Source organism: Puma concolor, chromosome E3 (assembly GCF_028749965.1).
Source record: "Puma concolor isolate L17-30 chromosome E3, mPumCon1.1.hap2, whole genome shotgun sequence".
In the NCBI taxonomy this organism is placed as follows: Eukaryota; Metazoa; Chordata; class Mammalia; order Carnivora; family Felidae; genus Puma; species Puma concolor.
Window position 1 is genome coordinate 14,184,868 of NC_141682.1, and position 23,254 is coordinate 14,208,121.

The following is a 23,254-nucleotide window of genomic DNA, read 5'->3' on the forward strand; positions in this document are numbered from 1 at the left end:
AGTGACCTGCTGAGAACAGGATGGGAGTGGCTCTTGGAGTTTTCCCACAGTGCATTGCAGAGACATTGGTTTTAGGATATTTGATGATGCTTTGAAGGAAGAGCCTCCTCCTCTGCTACTCACCGAGTGACAGCAGCGTGAACTTGGTAGAGACCTGAGGGCCCTGATCTTGCCCGTGGGAATGAACCTCCCCCTCTTCCTCTGCAGCTCTCAGGGCACAGCAGGGGCCAGAGTGGTCCACCCGCCTTGCATCTGTGATCCCCGCCTCCCTTCTCTCCAGAACAGAAAAACTTCCTCGCCACTATGAGGAATCACAAAGGTTCGCTTCACTCCTGCATACTAGGGTAACCTGAGACCTTCTCTTTGATACCTGGACCCTGAGGAGAAGGTGATTTTGAGGGAAAAGAAGTAGATGGAGGGATGTTGGATGATGCAGGTGACACTCGCGTTCTAGAAGGATGAAGTGTGCATTGTAGTTGCAGACTCTGAAGCAGTGAGAGAATAAGCCAGTGTTGACTGTGACTTACGTCATCCCTGCGTTGCGGAAGGTTAAGAAGAAACGGGGCCGGAGAGTTTTTGTATGTAGGGCCAGGGAGCTGAGAAAAGCCTAGGATAGACTCGACTCACGGGAGGGAAATTCTAACTTCCCGTCCTCATACCCCCCACCCCAGCCTCTTTACTCAGGGTCCCAGTGATTGTCTAATCTGTGCCTGAAGTCAGGTAAAACGGGTCACAGTGTGCAAAGCAAGAAGTTAGAGTGATTGAGAAAATTTCAGTACATCTTTGGTACTGGTGGCTTTTTACCTTTGTCCTTGAGAAAAATCATCTTTGGTAGAATTCAGAGTGTTGAAAATAAGGTTTAAACCCTACAAGCCAACCTTTGCCAACCTTGACGGGCACACTGACCTCTTAGATCGTGAATGTTACTGGCCACATGTCTCATTCCCTGGCCCCATATCATGAACGTGTTAATACCACAGACATGTACAGATCCAAGATAGGTTGCTTATTCCAGTAAAAGACCAAATGCCAAGGATGTGATACACCAAAGCCTCAGAAGGTGACCAGGATCAGATTAGCCTCACAATTATTGCCCCTTCTGACTGTGGACAGGAAACCCTCAGGCGAAGACGTTAGAAGTTACCAGCAAGCCACGGTATAGGAGGAAGGTGTCACGTCTGCAAACAGATCTGTAAGCTTGACAGCTTTGGAGTCCTCGCTTTCCTTAGCAATGAAAATGTTGGAGGGAGGGCTGTCTTGCCACATTCTTTGCTTCTCCCTCACAGCCTCACTTGATTGTTCTGCGTGTGAAAGATAGGATGATTAGGTACCAGGAAGACTGTTTTTCAAACCAAACACCTAAAGTTGTAATTCATTTTCAGTGCTTTGGTCCCACCTCCTGGAGAACTTCCAAAATAAGCAAATGGGCTCCTTGTTGTCCTCCAGTCTAAGGAATGTGTGCTGTGGCTTTTGTTAGGGTGAGAGCCTTGTTCCTTAGATTTGCTATTTATGGAGAGCAGGCAGGCTGTGTTGCATGAATACAACATGCATGTATTCATGGGGTTGAAAGTCCTTTTAGAACTTTCCCTTGTTAGAACCCAGAAGTATCTTGTTAGGTTTTTCTTTTCCTTTTTCTTTTTTTGCTTTTTTTAAAAAACATTTAATCTTATTTTATTTTTATTTTTATTTTTAATTGAAGTTTATTAATTTCTTTTGAGAGAGAGAGAGAGAGAGAGAGAGAATGTGTTTGCGTGACCTGGGGAGGGGCAGAGAGACAAGTAGAGAGAAAATCCCAAGCAGGCTCTGCGCTGTTCAGTGTGGAGCCCAAGATGGGGCTCGAACCCACGAACCGTGAGATCACAACCCGAAATGGAATTACAAGTCGGATGCTCAACCAACTGAGCCACCCAGGCGCCAGAGTGGGCACTGGTTTTAAAGGTGGCTGTGCCTGTGTGTGTGAACATGCCCAGTGTCATGTGGGGGCATCAGCCAGACAGGGCTGATGAGGACAGGCCAGGCGACTGAGACCCAGCCGCTGGAGGGCAGAGGCAGAGAGGCACGGGGGATGGAAAGCAAGCAGGAGGTGATCTTGTCCAGGTGATGAATATGGAGGCCGGCTGGAGGACCCAAGGAAGAATAATGGGGATCTGTCTTTGAGGCCAAAGCGCAAAAGCTTTGGCTTTCTCTGAAACTAGTACTTGGAGTTTTTCCAGGGTGCTGACGTGATTGGAGATTTTATCCTTCGATACTTTGACTCTCCTATCAGGCCTGCACATGGCGTCCGTTCAGTTGCTTTGGGCCCAAGACTGATCCTTGGGGCCCATACAGCGGGATAAAAGTGCCCTACCATCAATAACTCCAAACCGATAAGATATATAGAGATCTTCATTAGCTCTGATTAGCTAAGCTTATCTCTGAACCTCACAGATAACGGACACTGACCTAGAAGGCCGAAGGTTTCCTGCCACTTCCATACTTTTCCCTCGGTACCTGTTCTACGCCAGCTCCTGGGAGTCTGGGGCCGTCTCTCGTTCGCCTTTGTAGCCTCAGGGCCGAGCACAGGGCTGGGCACACGAAGTGACACTAATCTTTTCTTTGTATGAAGTGAGAAAAGCCAATTATATATATGACATTGACACTCTAGGGCTTTTTCAAGACTTTCTGATGCCCCCGTCTCTACCTCCGATAGGTCACAGTCTACTTTTCTCCTCCTTTTGGAGGAGAAACAGTTCGCCTTTGCTCCGATTTGCTAAGAGACTGCAAAAGAAATACAGTGCAAGCCCAGGTTGACCTTCAAGGCCACATCATTCTGTAGGCGGAAGCCATCCTAGTGGGCTGCAGTCTGCACATTCAAGGTCGAAGGCAGATTTTTGGCCTTAAGGCATCAGAAAGAAACACGGGCGTACGCTTAAGGGTGGATGCTTTTCGTGGTGCGAGGCTTACGAGGAATAAACTTGAAATAGGTTTGAGTACACTGACCTGTAGTCTGTCCATTTTTCTTCAATGCGTGTCGTAGGTTAATCTTGGAACCAAGGTGATAGCCAAAGTAGCTTGTCTGATAATGTCAGCCTCTAACCTGCTGGTCCCCACACAGCTTTCCCAGTAGGCTTGGTGGTGTTTTGGCAGATACAACGGCTATTTTTTCCTGTTTAGGATTTTGCTTTTACTAGGAGCCCTGGAGGCCCTCGGAGGTTTGCGATACAGACTTCAGCCCACAGCTTAGCCTCCCAGATGGTAATTAATGTTTACACAAAATGACAAGCACAAAATGGAATCTCTCTGAGCCCTGCCAAGCACCCACCATTCCCCTGATCTCCCACTCTTGCAGTGTTTGAAAATTAATTTGCCTTGAACAAACAGTGGGTTTTCCTCAATTTATTTGTACAGTTTCAGTGACCGAGCAGAAGAGCTGCGAGGCTGAATGTCATCCTTCCATTCGTTCGAGTAATTGAATCTGCTAATGGAACAAACTGGTCTCTGTTTAATGATTTGAAGAAAAGACGGAGAGGAGGAAAATAAAGAAAGGGGTATGTTGGAGGAGGTAGACCTTTTCTGCAGAACACCATTGCAATGCAGAGCTCTGGGGACAGAATCCAAAACTTGGGGAGAGTTCAGAGTATTGCTGAATTAATTCAGCAGTGCAAAATTTGTTTTTATTTTACTTTATTTTATTTTATTTTATTTTACTTTACTTTACTTTACTTTATTTTATTTTATTTTATTTTATTTTATTTTATTTTATTTTATTTTATTTTATTTTATGTATACCATTCATTGTCAAGTTAGCTAACAAGCCGTGTATACAGTGTGCTCTTGGTTGGGGGGGGTAGATTCCCGTGACGCATCGCTCACGTACAACACCCAGTGCTCATTCCAACAAGTGCTCTCCTCAATGCCTGTCACCCATTCTCCCCTTCCCCCACCCGCCCCATCAACCCTCTTGTTGTAATAAGTATATACGAAATACGCAGTCTTTGCTAAAAGGAGATTTTGTTTGAGGTAAAAGAACAGACAAGAAGGTATTCAAGGAATGGATATGGCTAGTAACTTTAAATAATTCAGTGTTGAATTCACAGAAATAGGACGCTTCCGTATGTTTCTGGGCTTTCTAATGTTGAACATTTTCAGCATTTATTAATGTTTCCACTCTGCCTTAATTTAAAGTCTGGGTCCTTCCCCCACCACACCTTATTTGGATGCAGTCTTCACTCCGTCTGTGTGGTGAGGTCTTGGTGGCTCTGTCATTTGGACAAATAAATAGAGCCGTTAACTAGAAGACAGAATAATGTAAAAATAGGACACACCTGTATCTAGGTGCTGTGGGTCAGACATTTGAAAAGATGGATGGACACATTGCCTAATGGCCAGTGCCCCACGTAGTTTCCTTGTTGTCTTTAAGGCTTGTGCATATTTGCTGCAGTAATGACCTTGTCATGAGCACACCATAATAGGGCTCTCTAATCAAGTGTAAAGACATGGGAAGACATGAAGCACAGAAATGTGCCTTAGGGGAATTCTTCCCACTTCTCTTCTTCCTCCTTAATCATCAATATCCCCCAGTTCCTTTCTGTCCAAATACACCCAGTTAGAACCAGTTGGAAATGTTGCAGAGGAGATGGAAGGCCATATCCTACCCCCATTTCTGAAAGGCAAATATTTATCTGTCCTCTGGGTAAAGAGCTTTTTTAAAAAAATTCTGTCTAGTGGGTAAAGCAGTTTGACTACAATAAAGTCACTTTCTGAATTGACTTCTTCGATGGTGCAGTTAGATTGTCCGTGAAGGGACTCATTTAAAAACACACAGTTGAGGGGCACCTGGGTGGCTCAGTCGGTTAAGCGTCTGACTTCAGCTCAGGTCAGGATCTCACGGTTTGTGGGACACTAACCCCGTGTCAGGCTCTGTGCTGACAGCTCAGAGGCTGGAGCCTGCTTCAGTTTTTGTGTCCCCCTCTCTCTCTGCCCCTCCTCCGATCTCAGATCATGCTCTTGTCTCTCTCTCTCTGTCTCTCTCTCTCTCTCTTTCTCTCTCTCTCTCTCTCTCTGTCTCTCTCACAAAAATGAATAAATGTTAAAAAAAATACATAGTTGACCCTTGAACCACCTGGGGTTCGGAGCCCTGGCACCCCCTCCTACACAGTCAAAATGCACTGGAACCTTTACCTACCCAAACACTTTACTAACAGCCTACTGTTGACCAGAAGCCTCACCAGTAACATAAACTGTTGTTTGACACATATTTTGTATATGTATTACAGACACTGTCTTCTTACACTAAAGTAAGCCCAGAGAAAAGAAAATATTAAGCAGATTATAAGGAAGGGAAAATACATTCATGGTATTGTACTGTATTTATATTAAAAAAAAAAAATCTACATGTACGTGGGCCTGTGCAGTTCAAACCTATCCTGTTCAGGGGTCAGCTGTAATGCCTTTTTTTTTTTTTTTTTCTTTTACGATAATAGTCCATATTTACTATAGAAAGCTTGTTTTGGAAAGTTAAAAAAAAAAAGAAAATTTTTAAAACGAAAAGCTGTGGTTGTTTCTGAATGATGGGATTACGATGAACATTTTGATGCATATCTTTCTAATCTTTTTTCTGTGCCTGTGTATACCCATGTATACAGGTAATTTTCATTTTTGAGAGTCCATACTGGTGATAGTGCCCTTCGTTTTACTTGGTAGTAATTTTGTGAAGAAATGTTTTCCATGAAACTATTTTCAACTATAGTTTTGGGAACACCGATCGTTTAGTTTGTGCTCTACCTCATGGAAAGAACTTAATTTTTACAACAACCCTTTGAAGTACTTAACCGTATTTTGCCGTAACATATTGGACGTCTGGAAACATAGTAGTTCATCACAGGGGCATAACACAGCAAATCTCAACCCTACCACTCCCAATGCCCTTTTTGTGTAATATAAGAAACATTTAGGGGCATCTGGGTGGCTCAGTCAGCTAAGCGTCCGACTTTGGCTCAGGTCATGATCTCACGGTTTGTGAGTTCGAGCCCCACGTCGAGCTCTGTGCTGACAGCTCCAAGCCTGGAGCCTGCTTCCGATTCTGTGTCTCCCTCTCTCTCTGCCCCTCCCCTGCTCACGCTCTGTCTCTCTCTCCTACAAAAATAAACAAACATTCAAAAAACAATTAAGGGGGCGCCTGGGTGGCTCAGTCGGTTGAGCGGCCGACTTTGGCTCAGGTCATGATCTCACGGTCCGTGAGTTCGAGCCACGCGTCGGGCTCTGTGCTGACAGCTCAGAGCCTGGAGCCTGTTTCAGATTCTGTGTCTCCCTCTCTCTGACCCTCCCCCGTTCATGCTCTGTCTCTCTCTGTCTCAAAAATAAATAAACGTTAAAAAAAAATTAAAAAAAAAAAAGAAAGACAAAAAACAATTAAAAAACAATGTGTTCTTATTTTTCACTTTCTGGAACAAAATATATAGTCAAATTCTTATCTATACACATGATTTAAAAATGCACACAAAACCCTAAATGAAAAGTAAAGGAGAAACAAGTAGCAAGTAATTTATAATAGCGTAACATGATTTTAAGTATGTAAATATTTACATTAGAAGACAACGAAATGGTCAGATGTTTGAATCTGTACATGGGATGGTATATAAATATGGCTGCTGCAAAAGTGATTCATACAGGTCCGTGGGTCTTGATAATTCAAATGCCAGGATTAGCCATACCATTGGTGTCGTGATTTACCCAAATGGTGAACAACTAACTGTGGGTTGTTCGTGACAAGACATGACATCACAGACACAGGGGCGTACAGTGGTTGCATTCCTGGAAAATCCAGTGTGTTAACACTATACAAAAGTTATTTTGCGTTCATATGCAAAAACAGTTAGGTTCTAGATTCTTCAGCCGTGCAAATGTGCAGTGGGATTTTAGAACATTAACTGAGATGTGTGGCCTTGTCCTTCTAATGTCCCTAAGAGCCACCAGTGCTGTCCAGCCACTGTGACAGCCAATCCCACTCCACAGAGTTTGAGAACTCCACTAGGGGTGGTATCCTCGAAGAAGTTTGAACATAGAAGTTCTCAAAGCATTTTGGAGGTACATTTCTGAGACTTTATGGGCCCTGTCATTTTCTTGTTAGGTTTGTCCCCAAGTATTACATGATTTTTGTTATTATAAAGGGGCTCATTTTTAAATTTTACTTTCTGTTCACTATTGCTGGTATGTAGAAAAGCTACTAACGTGTGTGGAGTTTTTTTATTTGCATATTTTACTGAGTTCTCTTATTCTCATACATTTCTCATCTGATTGTGTTTTCTAGCTAGACTATTATTATTATTTTGTAAATAGTTTTTGCCTCTTCCTTTTTTTTGTATTGCTGTGGTTTTCAATTTTAAAAAAAATTTTAATGTTTATTTATTTTTGAGAGAGAGAGACAGTGCCAGCGGAGGAGGGCAGAGAGAGAGAGGGAGACACAGAATCGGAAACAGGCTCCAGGCTCTGTGCTGACAGCCCATGACACGAGGCTCGAACGGGGCTCGAGCTCGTGGACTGTGAGATCATGACCTGAGCTGAAGTCGGATGCTTAACCGACTGAGCCACCCAGGCACCCCTGTTAGTTTTTAATTTCAATGACAAGAATATTGTGTTTCTTACAGGTATAGTCCACATTGTCTATAACACCAAATATACCTGGTACATATTTCTGGGTTGAAGGGAAGGTGCTGACCATTGAGTCATTTTCCAGTTTACTTTTATGATCAGATTTATTTGTTTTTGAGTCAGTTTTAGTAGTTGAGATCTTTTCATAAAATCCACTTACTTTCATATTTATTATAAACTCATGCGTTATATTTTCTTATCTTATAGAAAATATACTCTCCATGTTTGTGGTCATACCGCTATTCACATTCTCAGTTTTGTTTGCTATGTGTTGTTTTTTTTTTTCCATGCTCAGACTTTTTTAATGCATGACCAGTTTTCTTTTTAAATTTTTAATAGGTAAGGGGCACCTGGGTGGCTCAGTTGGTTAGGTGTCCGGCTCTTGATCTGGCTCAGATGTTGATCTCGGGGTCTTGAGTTCAAACCCCACCCACGTTGGGCTCTGTGCTGGGTTGGGGTGTGGAGCCTACTTTAAAAAAAAATTGTTTTGGGGCGCCTGGGTGGCGCAGTCGGTTAAGCGTCCGACTTCAGCCAGGTCACGATCTCGCGGTCCGTGAGTTCGAGCCCCGCGTCAGGCTCTGGGCTGATGGCTCAGAGCCTGGAGCCTGTTTCCGATTCTGTGTCTCCCTCTCTCTCTGCCCCTCCCCCGTTCATGCTCTGTCTCTCTCTGTCCCAAAAAAATAAATTAAAAAAAAAAAAATTGTTTTTTTTTAATAGGTAACATGATCACATGGTACCAGATTTGTACGTAACCAATGTCCAAGTTCCTCTTTCTTTCCAAATTTGCGATTCAAACCATGATGTTGTTTCGTTGTGTCTATAGGGCTCCAGTCAAAAGAATTCCATGAGTTTCTTGGCCAAGTGTTGCCAAATTACCCTCCACTGAAGTTGTGGGCTTTCTATTCTACTAGTAAAGTACAATTGCGTACCCAGTTTCCCCAAGGAACTTGTATCAGATGTGTATCGAAAGGAAACAGGAGTTTTCCTAATCTGCCCTTATCTTTAAAAAAAAAAAAAAAAAAGTGTATCGTGTTTGAGTCAAGGTTATTTTCTTTTAACATTTTTTAAAGTTTCTTATTTATTATGTATTTTTGAGAAAGAGGGGTGTGAGCAGGGGAGGGGCAGAGAGAGAGGGAGAATCTCAAGCAGCCTCACTCTCAGCATGGAGCTCGAACTCACAAAACCACGAGATTATGACCTGGGCCAGAAATCAAGAGTCGGACGCTTACCTGACTGAGCCACCCAGGCACCCCTGAGTCAAGTTTATTGAGATATAGTTTACATGTAGTAAGTTCACCCTTTTTACCGTATACTGTGCAGTGTCATTTTAATTTGCATGTATTTTATTATAAGCATGATGTGTTATTTTTATAATCACAAGAAGGGCGATTCTAAAACCCCAAAATGTACTGAGTAACACTTGTAAATAAGACTGGTCCATTTGCACATTCTTATTTCTTTCAACCTCAGCAAATTTCATCCTTTGGCAAACTCCGAGCACACAGAGCAATACAAAATGATTTTTTTTTTTAATGTGTTCATGCCAATTTTGGAGAAGCACAGTAAGACAAATTGACTGTCAAGATGGAAAAGCTTAACTGGGAAGATACATTTATTGAATAATTGAAAGGAAGAGGAAATGCATTACCGATTAGCCACAAAAATGCATGACGCCTAATCTGTGCCTCAAGAGACTCATGTAAATGGGGAGTCGTAAAACTGTCTCAGCCCCCGAGTTCTTACAGTTCTTACCAGCCTTCTAACCTGCCACCCTTGCTTCTGGGTTGCAGGAGTAGGGCATCGGCAGACTGATGATCGCTTCCAGGTTTAGCTGAAGTCCAAGTGTTCTAGCAACTCTTTGTAGCTTTCCTACCCCTTCGCACTGTCTCTCTGTACCAAATATTGTAATGGACTCTTGGATTTTACCATTACCTGCTTTGTTCAGGATTTTTGTTTCGGAGGGGGCAGCAATGTGTAAATCAGAGAAAAAGCAATTAATGGTGGCAAGAGTTAGGACTAGAACAAAAGCCCTCTGATTCATTAAACAGCCAGGTGACCTCCATCAAGTGCGTTCCCCAACTTCTCGGGGCTCATTCGCCGTCTAATCGGAGAGGATTGGATAATGAGATCCTTGCTACTCACAGAAAGAGCCAAGGCTCAGTAGTATCACCTGGGAAATAGAAAGGGAGACTCTGGAGCCCCATCCCAGAATTCCTGAGTCCAAATTGGCATTTTAAGCAGGTGTGCAGGTCATTTGTATGCACCTTCAAGTGCATGGTTTTCCCAGATTCTGGTCTCACACCGAAATTCTGGGCTTCTGGGTTCCCGGAGTCATTCATCATAGCCCCATAGGAATTTGCAGGGCTCACTAGGGAGATTTTGGCATTCCTGTGCACCCCCCTCTGGTTGTCCGGGATGGCGATCCAGTCTGCTCCCCGCCCCCCTAACTCTAGCTGTGTCTGGGTTGGTACTAACCGACGGTGACAAGGGGGCAACAGAGGAGACACGAAAGCCAACCCCCTTTGTCTTTACAGAGCCTTGGGAAGCAAGCCCAAGGCTGCGCCACGCCCCCTGCCAACTTGGCTGTGTTGTCCTCATTCTAGAGGCTCATTAAATAAAGAACGAGGAGATAAATATAGTCAAGCTACATAGACGAAGCACTTATCTATGTGTTTCTAATGTGCTTCCTTACCGGCATAAGGAAAATCGAAACGATGTTCTCTGGGTGGTGTCCCTTGGAAAAATGGCACTTTCTTTTAAGTCAGAGAGAAACTTCGTTTGGACACTGATTTGGGGCGGGGGAACATGAATTTGAATTTAAATTTAATGAGAAGGAAAATATTTATGGATTTCTCCTTCACCTTCCCAGCCTGGAGAGAACAAAGCACTTCAAAAGGAGAGAAATGTGTTCCTGCCGTTATAGCAAGCATAATGATCCTAATTAGCCGTCGGAGTGTCAGAGTGGGAAGAACCCTTGCTTATGCATCCAGAACTTCTCACTGAGGAAAATCTCTTAGACCGCGTCCTGTTAGGATGTCTGGGGTGGTAGTGCTTGTGCCGTGGACCTAACTAACCAGCTTGCGTTGTAGGAAGCCGGTGTATTTCAGTGAGCTCGTGTAATTTCTTGCTGTGGAAATGATAGAAAAAACATTGAAAGCAAAGCCCAACCAGAGCCCCTGGGTGTGAATGTCTGGAGATAAAGGATCTTCTCTCCTTATTTAGGAGTTCGGGCTGAACGGGGCCTGTCCACGTCAAGAATCTTGATGGGGCGCCTGGGTGGCTCAGTCGGTCGGGCGTCCGACTTCAGCTCAGGTCATGATCTCACGGTTCGTGATTTTGAGCCCCGCGTCGGGCTGTGTGCTGACAGCTCAGAGCCTGGAGCCTGCTTCCGATTCTGTGTCTCCCTCTCTCTCTGCCCCTCCCCTGCTCATGCTCTGTCTCTCTCTGTCTCAGAAATAAATAAAAACACTTAAAAAATTAAAAAAAAAAAAAAAAAGAATCTTGATGTTCTGTCTCAGCCCTCAAGTTTGTGGAATTCATAAAATTTCAGCTTATCGTTAGCAAAAATCTTCCCAGAAAGGCTCTGAAGGACAGCACTGGATGGAAATATGTGTGAGTGGGATGCCAGGAGTCTAGAATTACTTTTCACCGAGGTCTTATTGGATGCTTTATCCTTTGGTGGCTGAAACGTGCCAAGAGGGGACTTTCTTTGCATGCTGCCCGTGCAGTTGTAAAGATAGCCAGGGTCACATTAGCCCCAAAATGTGCCTTGTTTATAAACCCAGTTTGCTTCTGCTTTTGAGCATGCTATAGGCTTGATCTCTTTTTTTTTTTTTTTTTTTTTTTTTTACCAGAAGAACGTTTAAAATAATGGGTCACTTTGATGCAAATTCCAGGGGAGAAAGATGGCAAGTGTGTGTACCTAAGAGGACATCCACAGAAATTGATAGGACCATTGAGAATACCATGTACTTTCCACACTCGATCCAGTGAGATTGGAAGGGAAAGCTGGGGGCCCAAAGTAGTTTATTTTGGAAAGCCTGGAGCACATCCTCATTTCAGAGAGTATCGTAATCGGTTCTCTCCCTATTTCTGAGCTGTGTGATAATTAAAGGATGGCTTTTTTAGCACAAAGTAGTGAGAAGCGTCATTCCCTGCCCCCCCTCCCCGATGTATACAAAAGCATAACTCATCAATAGGGACATTTCTTTCTATTTAATGTATTTGTCTTTTATTCTTCTGTTAGAGGATTTTATGGAGTTTGGCTTATGCGGTGATCAAATAAACACTCTGTGAGATGTGGCATAGATGTTTGGGGCTTTGGAGAGGAGCAGATCTTTTAAATTCATAACAGGAATTTTGCCTCCTCATTCAGCACTGCACCCTTCCGCTGGCCGGGGGCGTGGGGGACCCTTTAAAAGGTCTGGCTTTGTATAGCTGACTGTAAATTGACTTGAATTCATGTTTGCAACTTGGATCTCAGACGTTGCTAGGATCACTTGGCGAGCACGAGGAGGCCCGCCGTTTGACCACAGTTTAGCACTTGCCAAACAAAAAATTATTTCTGTAAATGTCAAGTGTGTCTCATCAGTCAGAATGGGAAGGGGGAAGACGCAAGGCCAAGAAGGAACATCTGTGGGTGGTTCAATAACATTTGCTTCACTTGCTGTTTGAAAACACCGCTCTTTTGTATATTCAAGAACTGTATGGGTTTTAAAAGGGAGAGATCAACTTGCCGGCTATTGTTTCTTAATTTTACTGCATGAAAGGTTTTGTCAAGACTAAGGAAGACATCCACTTTCAGACCCTGGTGGCCTAGGCTGCTTTCTGGAATGCAGCCTCCTCCGGCCGGCCCGTCTTTCCCTGTTCACAGTGTGCTCGTGTCCCGCACGTGGTAACGTGAGGACAGGAAGCCAGGAGGCGGCCCTGGGCCACCCCGCGTCATTGAGACCGTGCGACCCGGAATCCGGGCTTGGACTTGGCTTTCAGCTCCTCGTTTCACACTCACGTGTCATTACCTGTGGTTTTGTCTTTGCTCTCCCCCCACCCCGCACAGATCCGGAGTTAGGTGTCGGCACACTGCCCGAACATGACAGCCAGGATGCAGGGCCGATTGTCCCCAAGATATCCGGTCTAGAGAGAAGCCAGGAGAAGAGCCAGGACTGTTGCAAAGAGCCCATCTTTGAGCCCGTGGTGCTTAAAGACCCCTGCCCTCAGGTCCCCCAGCCGCTGCCCCAGCCCCAGGCGGAACCCCAGCCCCGAGCTCCTTCTCCAGACCCCGACCTGGTGCGGCGCACAGAGGCCCCGCCTCAGCCCCCACGTCCAAGCACACAGCCACCACAGGCGCCCCCAGAGGCCCAGCTTCAGCCCGCCCCTCAGCCTCCGGTGCAGAGGCCGCCGAGGCCGCAGTCCCCCACCCAGCTGCTCCACCAGAGTCTCCCGCCTGTGCAGGCCCATCCCTCATCCCAGAGCCTCACCCAGCCATTGTCCGCCTACAACAGCAGTAGCTTAAGCCTCAACAGCTTAAGGTGAGCAACCTACTTTTTTGTTGTTGTTTTTTTTTTTTTTTTGGCCTGACTTTTGCCATCTTCTTTGGGACCGGCAGGCAGGAGTGGGGAAGGGGTTCCCAAGGACAGTGCAAACACTGACACTGTGTTCCCCGGGAGGCAGAGACCAGGGGACAAGGAGAGGGCCCCGCGAGGCTTGGGGCTCTTGGGAGAGGGCAGGTTGGCCTGGGTTGGGGAGACAGGACGTTGTGAAGAACTAAAACAGCTGCAGAGACTCCGGGGGGGGGGGGGGGCAAAGGCAGGAAGGGGAGGGAGTGTGCATAAGACACAGTGTAGAGGGGAGCTCCCCACCCTGTCCCGGAGAGAGGCCACGAGGGGAAACCTACCAGCACCCAGTGCTAGAGATTTAAAAAAAATTTTTTTTAACATTTACTTATTTTTGTGTGTGAGAGAGAGGGAGACACAGAATCCGAAGCAGGTTCCAGATTCTGAGCTGTCAGCACAGAGCCCGACGTGGGGCTCGAACCCACAAACTATGAGATCGTGACTTGAGCCGGAGTCAGAGGCTTAACCGACTGAGCCACCCAGGCGCCCCCAGCGTTAGGAGATTGTTAGAAGGGAGGGATTTGCCCCCATGAGAGGATGTGCTGCAACTCCAGAGTCAGGAAGATGGGGACCAGGGGACTCCGGTTGAGGCTTTCCCGTTACGATGTACTTCTTCCAAGGTGGGTCAGAGGGGCGTAGGAGAAGCTAGCTGGACTGGAGAGAGAGAAGCTCCCGTGTGGTGATCCAGGCTCTCCTGCCTTGTCTTTGCCAAACTACAAAGGAAAGTTTTCAGAGTAGCTCAGTGGAGGAACCGCCGAGGAAAGGGAGACAGAAACCCGGGTGTGGGGCCAAGCGTGGCCCACCCTCGCTTGCCCCGGAGGTTGTAATTCTAACCTAGTAGGGCTTTGCTTTCCTTGTGACGTGACCGACGGGGGGGGTTCTGGGGCAGGCTGTTTTCCTGTCTAGGACAGGGGAAGGAAACTGCCTTTGCCAGGGTTCATTTCTGTGGCCCTCCAGACCACAGAGGTGATGAGGGGCTCCCTGGTTCACCTTCCTATCTGTGCTTCTTCATCAAGGGGCAGCAGTCAGACAGGGTGAGCTCAGGCCGTTGTTCTCATCCATCTTTGTAAAGTGGAGGAAATGTGGCTAGTGGAGGACGGACAGAAGGCGCAGGGTTTCTAGGGGCAGAGGTGAGAATGGCCACAGAGCGGGAGCCAACGAGAGTTTCCGGCCGCCATCGGGTCACCAAGTGTTCACCACTGAGAGAGAGAGAGAGGGAGAGCATAAGCAGGGGAAAGAGAGAAGGAGAGAGAGAATCCCAGCAGGCTCTGTGCCCTCAGTGCAGAGCCCAATGCGGGGCTCGATCCCACAAACCATGAGCTCATGACCTGAGCCGAAACCAAGAGTCAGACGTTCGACCCACTGAGCCACCCAGGCGCCCCTGCGGTTATGATTTTAGCAGAGGCTTCTTGTGGGCATGAGGGAGGGTCTATAAAGAAGAAGGAACAGGAGAAAGCATTGCACGGCTTTGGGCAGTGAAATAGGATTTTTTTTTTTTTAAGAAAATAAATTGCTTACCTCTTTTTTCCTTCCTTCCTTTTTTTTTTTGGTCACTCCAACAGCAGTAGCAGAAGCAGCACCCCAGCAAAGACTCAGCCCGCCCCGCCTCACATCTCTCACCACCCTTCGGCCTCCCCGTTCCCCCTGTCACTGCCCAACCACAGCCCCTTGCACAGCTTCACACCCACCCTCCAGCCCCCTGCACACTCACATCACCCCAATATGTTCGCCCCTCCCACGGCTCTGCCTCCGCCACCACCTCTGACTTCAGGGAGTCTGCAGGTCCCCGGACACCCGGCCGGAAGCACTTACTCAGGTAGGAGGGGGGGCTGACCTCGCCCACCTGCCCTCCCGTCTCCCACGCTTGGGGCCTCACCACTGCCTGTGTGTCCTTCATGGCTAGGTTTTATCGACTGACCAGTTGCTGCTTTGTTATAGAGACTCTTGTAACCCGCCTCTGGTCCTTCATGGGCTGAGGTTTGGCAGAAATACACTCCGCCCCCTACCCACCTAGCACAGCCCAGGAGGCTCGGACACAGCCAAAGGGAAGCCCGCTGGTTGGAAGTCCAGAGGCTTTTCCAAATAAGGCCACGCACTACGTGGTAAAACACAGATTACATACGCCCGGTCATCCCATTCGAGGGACGGAAACTTCACCAGGCCCGCGACTGTTCTGTTCCAGTCTCTTTAAATTCCATCCTGGTTTAAGGGGGTTGTTTTCAAGGAGTGGGGCCTTCTACGTTCTTGGGAGGGGAAGATGCGCTTTTCGCTCCAAGGTATCCCAGAGTTTTAAGTCTTAGCAAAATCCAGCCTTAGGTATTGGCTTCTTCTCTCCTCACCTGTATTGACCAGGCTGGTATCCCAAGTTTGGGCCCCTGTAGCCGTGCTGTCCCACTGTGGTAGACATTCCCCCTTGAAGACGAGGGCATGGGAACACAGCCAGGTTAACAGAGATCAGTGTGCACTCAACGATGTTAATTCCTTGAACCATCAATATTGTCCCCCTGTGGTAGATGAGGGAGCTGAGACCCAGGTGGGTGATATCCCCACCCCCCGCCACGCCCAGGCTCCCTGAGCTGGCGGTCACAGAGCCGAAAACTGACCTCTGGCTGTTCGGCCTGGAGCCTTGTCCCCGAAAGCCTAGGGGCTGGAAGAACGCAATTCCATTGTGACTGGGCGTCAGGATCCTCCGGTTGGTTGTTCCCTTCCATCCGGGGGCACAGGGGCCCTCGGGGGTGCCCTCGGCCCCGCCGACCTCTCTGGTCAGGGCCTCGGGTGTCCTTATCCAAAGGATACCACTCGGGGCAGGGGGGGGAAGCATCACCCTCTCCCTTTCCTTCTTTTCCAGAGCAAGACATCTTGCGACAGGAACTGAACACACGCTTTCTGGCCTCTCAGAGTGCTGACCGCGGGGCTTCCCTGGGCCCTCCGCCCTACCTGCGGACCGAGTTCCACCAGCACCAGCACCAGCACCAGCACACGCACCAGCACACGCACCAGCACACCTTCACGCCGTTCCCCCACGCCATCCCCCCCACCGCCATCATGCCGACGCCAGCACCTCCCATGGTGCGTACCCCAGGCAGAAATGTGAGGATAAGTAGAGCACGACTCTCTTTTGTGCAGCACGCCGGGGCGGAATGGGCCGTCGGGGCACAGGAGACCGGGTGGGGAGTGCTGGCCACTTAGGGGCCTCCTTTGGCCTCCTCCGTCTTGGCTGGAGAGAAGGGAGTGCGCCCTGCTCCGGGCAGCGCTGACCCGGGGCCCGAGGCAGGAGCCTCTTTCTAGCAAGTTCTGTCCAGCACTGTGTGTGCGCATGGGCGGAGGGGAGGGTATTTTAGATGCCCTCCAAGCAGTCCCAGCCAGTGTCGGTAGTTAACTTCTTCAAGGGCAGTTGTGCCTTTTTGAGCATCTTGCGGGGGTCGCCACCAGGTGTAAAAATGTATCTGTCGGTGCTTCGCACTGAGTAATAATAGCAAACAGATGCTCATAGAATACTGGGAGTCAGGAGGAAGGCGGAGGAGGGGAGAGAGCCGTCAGAAGATCTGGACTGTATCTGTTACCCCTGCTCTTTCAGGGGGCTCCCCAAGCCTGTTTTGTTGGGGGCGGGGGTTATATTTTTTGTATTTCATGAGACGGTACCCAAGTCTGGCATCCTGCTCTGTCAGCAAGTGGCCAGGGAGCGATGCACCCACAGGGGCAGAAGTCGGCCCCGTGATGAGAGCTGCCATTGCCAAGGACATGATCTTGGTCTTGACCCGGGGCTGGCCCTTGCTGGATGAGCCACCTGGGATTTGTTTTTCTTTTTTAACTTACAAACTGTAACGAACAGTCCCATATTAGGGTGCTAAGTATTCTGAGATAGAGCCCTGTCTGCCACAGTGAGTATTAGAGTGTTTTACTGACTTAATTTTTCATATTTAAGGAAATACTTGGTTTGAAGGCAGTTAGTGTCGGCATGGCGAGAATAGATTTGAATTCCGTGATTTTTAAGAGATGCGCCCTTCACCAAACTTTGTGTCCTCTCCTCCCTCCCCCTCCCATTTTGTTCTACTTAACGTTTTTACAGATGGAATTTTATTTTTTTTTTTTAATTTTTTTTTCAACGTTTATTTATTTTTTGGGACAGAGAGAGACACAGCATGAACGGGGGAGGGGCAGAGAGAGAGGGAGACACAGAATCGGAAACAGGCTCCAGGCTCCGAGCCATCAGCCCAGAGCCTGACGCGGGGCTCGAACTCACGGACCGCAAGATCGTGACCTGGCTGAAGTCGGACGCTTAACCGACTGCGCCACCCAGGCGCCCCTACAGATGGAATTTTAAAGTTTATCTTGTAAATTTTATTTAGGAGAACATTAGCGATGAGACCTTGGGACCAAAATGTTTTCCTATAGTAAATCCTGTATGTTTTTTTTTCTGGATGAATTGTTGTCCTTCTCAACAGTTACGTTTTTTAAGGGCTTAATATTTGGGGAAAGAGTTTATGGCAGCCTGAGTGGGCTGTTAAATCAAATCTAAGGGGGGGTTGTAGCACCAGGACGTTGACGTTATTTAGAGGAAGCGGTGGGATACTCTTTTCTGCTCAAAAGAGAAGTTCCAAGACCTCTGCCAGATTCCTTTATATTTGGGTCTAATACGTTTCAGCAGGTGGCTGAACATACAGTTCTTCAGCCACAAGGAAGATGGAAATGGAGGGAACTCTCTGGATAAATCAGACCAAATGCTCGCTTCTCTTTGATGTGTCTGAATAATTGCCCCTTTTCTCCAGTTTCAAGGTCTGGTTTATGCCGGTCTCTAAATGTAGACCGAAATGACTCTCCGGTGTGGCCAGGACCGCAATGCACCGTCTGGGTTTTCACTTTGGTTTCCCCTGTCTTGTCGGAGGGACTCAGGAGTCGAGAACGGTTTCTCACGTACAACGAGGTCGTGGAGTCTGTTGACAGCCTAATTAACGGCGGAGAAGCTCGCTCAGGGCTGCCTCCGCCGAAGCCGTGAACAGAAATGTAGACTCTTTAAGTAACTAGCTTTTGCTTTGATCCCTTTACAGTTTGACAAATACCCTACAAAAGTTGACCCATTCTACCGGCACAGTGTGAGTCTTGTTACCATGCTACACATTCAATGTAACTGCTTTTCCATTTTTGTCCTCTTGCCACAGATCAGTAAATGACTAGCAGCCTTCCTTAATCATCTTTGCGAGAATTCCCATTGCGCCTCGTCACTTTGGATGCTTGCTTTTGTGACGTTTGCTTCTGGTAAAGATGCAGTATCCTCTTCCGAATCAAAAGATCATTAGCGCGCCTGACACCTTAAAGCACAGGTGAACCTCACTGCGAGCCAGGCGTCTGTCCTCAAAGTGGGGGGTCTGCACTTGAATCACTGTGGCCGCAGGAGACCCTGGAATCACAGGATTTCAGGAATTGCCCAAAACATCCTTACCACAGATTTCCCAGAATCCAACGTGAAGTATTTCTTCCGAACAGAATGTCGTTCGTCTTTTTTGACTCCTAAGTCCTCCAAAAGCAGATTCTCATTTCCTCCTGACTAAATGTAGACCCCTCTCCCACGTGGCTGGTCGTGTTCTCCTGGGCTTGTTACAACCAAAACCAAAAACTATCATTTCAGTAAAAGAGGGTCCTAAGATTGAAATACATGGTTTTTCCCCTTTAACCTCATTCTTCTTTATGTAACAAAAAAATTTTTTCTTTTATGCCACGTTAAAGAGCACGGTTCTAGAACTGAAATCGGCACCAGCCTATTTCGATACATTTCAGTTGAGACGTGAGACGAGGGCTTTACTTATTTATCTTCTAAGACAAGCACCTTGTACATCTTACCATGATATTTTGATTATGGAGTGAATACTGCATCCTTCTTACCTGAAATTTTGCAAGTTTCTTTGCTCAGTGGTTTATTCATATTTTTCAAGCGACACCAGAAAGAAAGAAGAGGAGTAATTTCTTGTAGCCACGTTGTCCATCCGTCCTCACCTATGCTTGCTTGGAAAGAAGTGCTCCTCAGTAGATCAGCAAAGCCTGTGAGCTCATTCCTACTCCGAACCAGATAATCAGACCCTGCCTTAGTCCAGAGTGTAGCCAGCCGAGAAGTCAAAACTACAAGATATTAGAAATCAATTAAGCATCAGTTACTCTAGAGACGTGCAGACATAACGTGAGGGACCCTCCTCAGGAAGAGATGCGGAAAGTATATCCGAGTGCCGGAGCCCCACGTTGTTCTGGCACTTTCTGCTCACAGCACTGTGATACAAAAGCATTTTTTTTTTTTAAACGGACGTGCAAAATGCAGCAGACGCCTGGGCTTCCTCTTTAGCGCTGTCCCGCGAGTGGTGCCGTCCTTAAGGGTCATCAGATTTCTGCCCTTTGTGTTTGTGGATTTCAGCGAAGGACTAGCTAAGGAAGTCATTCCTAGAGACAGTTTAGCGTGCTCAGCCAGTGGCTCAGATTTCCTTCTGAGTAAATCTGGACCAAGTGTAGAGCCTTCCTACATGCGTGTGCCACCGGCGGTCCTAGAAGTACGATAGAGAGTAAGCCCGGGGGCCTGAATTTCCGGCAGGTTTATGTTTTATTACTTAGGTACTTCAGATTTTTCATCCGGTGGGGGGTGGGGAGTCCAGAATAGGGGACCGTATTCTAAGAGGGTCAGTCATGGACTATAACAGCAGAAGGACAGTGATGAAAATATCTAATTTTTGTATTGAAAACGTTAAAGGAAATATACCCACCGAGAGGCGGAGTATTAGAGACTTGAGTGTGTTTTAGTGTGGCATGTATTTAATTACACCGCTTCATACAGTATACTGGGGGAGGGTTATTTCATTTTATTAGTTATAGTGGATAATGTATGAAGTACTTAGTCTCCCCTGCTTTGGGGATTAGGACGTTATAAGGGGAATTAAGACGGAATGCGCTCAAGTATCTAAAACACAATTTTAGACTTAAAAGTAGTTTTAAATGAGGGCACTTGGCTTGCAATCACTGTTTAAGTGGATTTAGTTCAATATCAATTAGTCTGAAAAACTTTGCTGCATCATTGAAGGGAGCAAAATGAAATAAAGACCCACAGAAAAGCATGTGCCCTGAAAACAGGATTGCAAGTTAGGAAAAGCTTGAGTTCTTAGTATTGTGTTTTTGACATTTTACGCAACCCGAAAGGTGGGCCATGACTTAAATGTCTGTATGGTGGTTTGATCAAAGTAAATGGAATCGGAGCAGTGGGATCTCGGAAATACTCCATTTCTAGAAGGAGGAAACGATGTCTGTGCCTTGTGTTCAGTATTGCTGCATATTTCTTTCCTCCATCGTGTCCTCTTAATTCCAGAAAATTCATATTCTTAATTCAGAATCATTCTTCTCCCTGCACTGAGTGGTCGGACACAGCAAGGGCTGGGTTTGGGTAGCCCCCAGTGAGCCTGTCCACCTTCTAGAAAACAGTAGCTCCGTTGTAAGTGCACACTGAATCGTTTCGTTTTACCCTCCCACAAATATTTGTCATGATTTGAGATGAGACAATTAAATTGTCCTCTGAAACTGCCACTTCTGGAACAACGTAATGAAGCAAGGATTGTGCATATTTTCTCATTTCCTCAAACTATTAAAAATCTAAAATTACTAATTGAGTTTTAATGGTATAAAATCCTGGAACTCATAAAGAGTTGCTTCTTTTTCTTCCTTTTTCCCTAATTTTTCTTTTTTTTTCTTTTTTTTTTTTTCCTTTTTCTAATTAACTTGTAATTTTCCGGGCATCTTATTTGGCTCAGCACCCCTCCTGTTTTTGATGCACATTAAAATCTCAAACCATTTAGGTCTTCTATCCGATTTAACAATTAATAATTAGAAAAGCTCCCTTTCTAATGATGTCCTCATCTGGGACATCATTTGTTGGCTGATTGATTCTGAACTACTTTTAACTTTTTAAGTTAAGCATTCATGGCACATCTGTGTGATCATCTCATCCTGGCTTCTTGACTAATAGCATCAAACTGAGATTATCTGGCTTGCTAATGTTGATGTCGTTCTATGGGAAGGGAATTGGAATATATCATTTGCTTCCTACTAAAATCTTTTTTTCCCCTCTCCGTCTTTGGCCACAGCTCTTCCATTCCTACCCTCCTGCAGTATCGGGCATCCCCCCTATGATTCCACCCACTGGTCCTTTTGGTTCACTACAAGGAGCATTTCAGCCGAAGGTAAGAAACCTTACCGTGGAAATAGGCAAGCATCCTTACCAGCCGAGCCCCAGGCTAGGCGTGCGGGTGGGTTCTGCATCCTGTCGCCCGCCAGTGACTAATCTTCCCAATCCGAAGTGACCACTGGGATTAGAGCGACGTTTTGGTTTTGTTGGGTTTTTTGGGTTTTTTGGGTTTTTTTTTTTGTGAGCCCTCTCTCTGAGTTTTAAACCTCAGCCCGAATTGCATTTTCAGTCTGTATTATCCATATAATCTCAGCTGAGCCGCGATTTCCTACAATCTTGAAAATATACAGAATACGTATATATATTTTTTATTGCCAGTATTGTGGACATAAGCTTCTGGTCAGGAAATGTATGAAATGTCAGATATGTGTGTGCACCAAGTTGTCCTTGAGTTACATGTTACGAGCAAAGAGGCAAAGCTGAGCCTTGACTGATTGTAAGAGACAGGAAGAGAACAATTCCACACTAAAATTGCATCCTTCCAGTTGTGTGAGGGGAAGACACTTCTGCTCCCTCTTCCCCATTTTGCTCCTGAGCCCTGTCTGTCTGCAAATTCTGGCTCTACTCTGCTTCAGTCCTCCCTCAGCCGTGGTCATGCTTACCAAGGTCAAGACCAACAGCCTCATGGGAAATTAACCTTTGGCCCTTTAAATAACTAAATTCGTTTCTACCTAGTCAGTGTTATCCTACTCATCTGGGGCTAGGCTTCTCTCTGAAGGTCAATAGGGAGGAGTCATTCTCAGGACACTCTGCCCTTATGCGACTTTATCACAGCCCCTTCTTTATTTTTATACCAAAGCGAAATGCAGTTATGTTAGTAACCGTCCTCAGACTTTTTAAGTAGGAAAGTTTGCTGTGTGTGGTTTTTGGTTTTCCTTTTTATTTGTTTATTTTTCCCGATCTCGTTTCTAAGAGAAAACACCAGATTGGGGCCAGGGTCTTCCAGCATGAGCGCATTTTGCCTTTCTAGAGGCACGTTGTCATGAAACTAGAAACAGGAAAAGACATTTAAAAGCATTGGGGGTAGGACAAGGTACACCTCAGAAGTGACATTTATCTGCTTGGAATTGTGGCTTATAGGCCGGGTTATCCATACCTGGGACTTGCGTGATGGCCCTGTGAAACCCTCCTGTCTTGGGATGAAATGACAATGATTTTTCAACCCCTTCCCCCGTCTGCCATTCCCTGCACCCTCACACCCTGGGCCCTGGTCTGTCCCCTCTGGGCTTCACCAACTCTCCAGTGCCTCTCCAAACAGACTGCTAGGTCATTTAATAAATTAGACTATTTCCCTCACTCACAATTATCCAATCACACAGAAAACTACATCTGGGCAAGAAAGTGTCTCTCTTGGTGTTGAAATAGGCCTTTCCAGGCCATCTTACTGATTGAATATGTAGATTGCAGTTCATTAGCGGAGTTCTTCATATGTATGCAAATCAGGCTGTTAACAACTCCAGCTTAATTGTTAGTTGTACAGCAGCTGACTGCTTTTCTTTCTTTCATGCTTCCCCCTCCCCTCCCTTCTCCTTATAGACAAGCTTTGTGCCTAAGCTTGAGCTCTTTTCCCACCCGCGTTAACTTCTGGCGTGAGGGGAGTCCTCGAAGTTGTGCTTTCTGCAATAAGATACCTGGTGAAACATGTCCTGACTCCTCCATCCCCCCAGATAGTAGGGACTGCGAGCGCCAGAAGTAGGCTTTTTTGTCGTTGCTGTAAATTCAAAGGACACAAGCCTGTGGATAAGGTTATTGTTACGAATGACATCCAAGAATGGTGGTGGTTTCGGAAAGATGAAGCCGA

General features: G+C 46.4%; 1 protein-coding gene and 1 non-coding gene across 8 annotated transcripts in view; one reads left to right on the forward strand and one right to left on the reverse strand.

The window, feature by feature from the left end:
* AUTS2 (activator of transcription and developmental regulator AUTS2) overlaps positions 1-23,254 on the forward strand; it is a 1,118,163-nt gene that overhangs the window by 1,075,855 nt on the left and 19,054 nt on the right. For 3 of the 7 annotated variants that reach the window (XM_086691880.1, XM_086691885.1, XM_086691886.1), the window contains 5 exons: positions 12,686-13,157; positions 14,804-15,057; positions 16,090-16,331; positions 18,290-18,334; positions 21,353-21,448. In XM_086691880.1, the coding sequence (XP_086548006.1) occupies positions 12,686-13,157; positions 14,804-15,057; positions 16,090-16,331; positions 18,290-18,334; positions 21,353-21,448 (1,109 nt within the window). The remainder of the gene's footprint in view (positions 1-12,685; positions 13,158-14,803; positions 15,058-16,089; positions 16,332-18,289; positions 18,335-21,352; positions 21,449-23,254) is intronic. The other 4 variants (XM_086691882.1, XM_086691881.1, XM_086691883.1 and 1 more) reach the window with 4 other exon arrangements.
* TRNAT-UGU (transfer RNA threonine (anticodon UGU)) lies at positions 1,822-1,913 on the reverse strand. Its single transcript is given in 2 exon segments — positions 1,822-1,869; positions 1,877-1,913. It is a non-coding gene; the product is annotated as a tRNA-Thr (tRNA).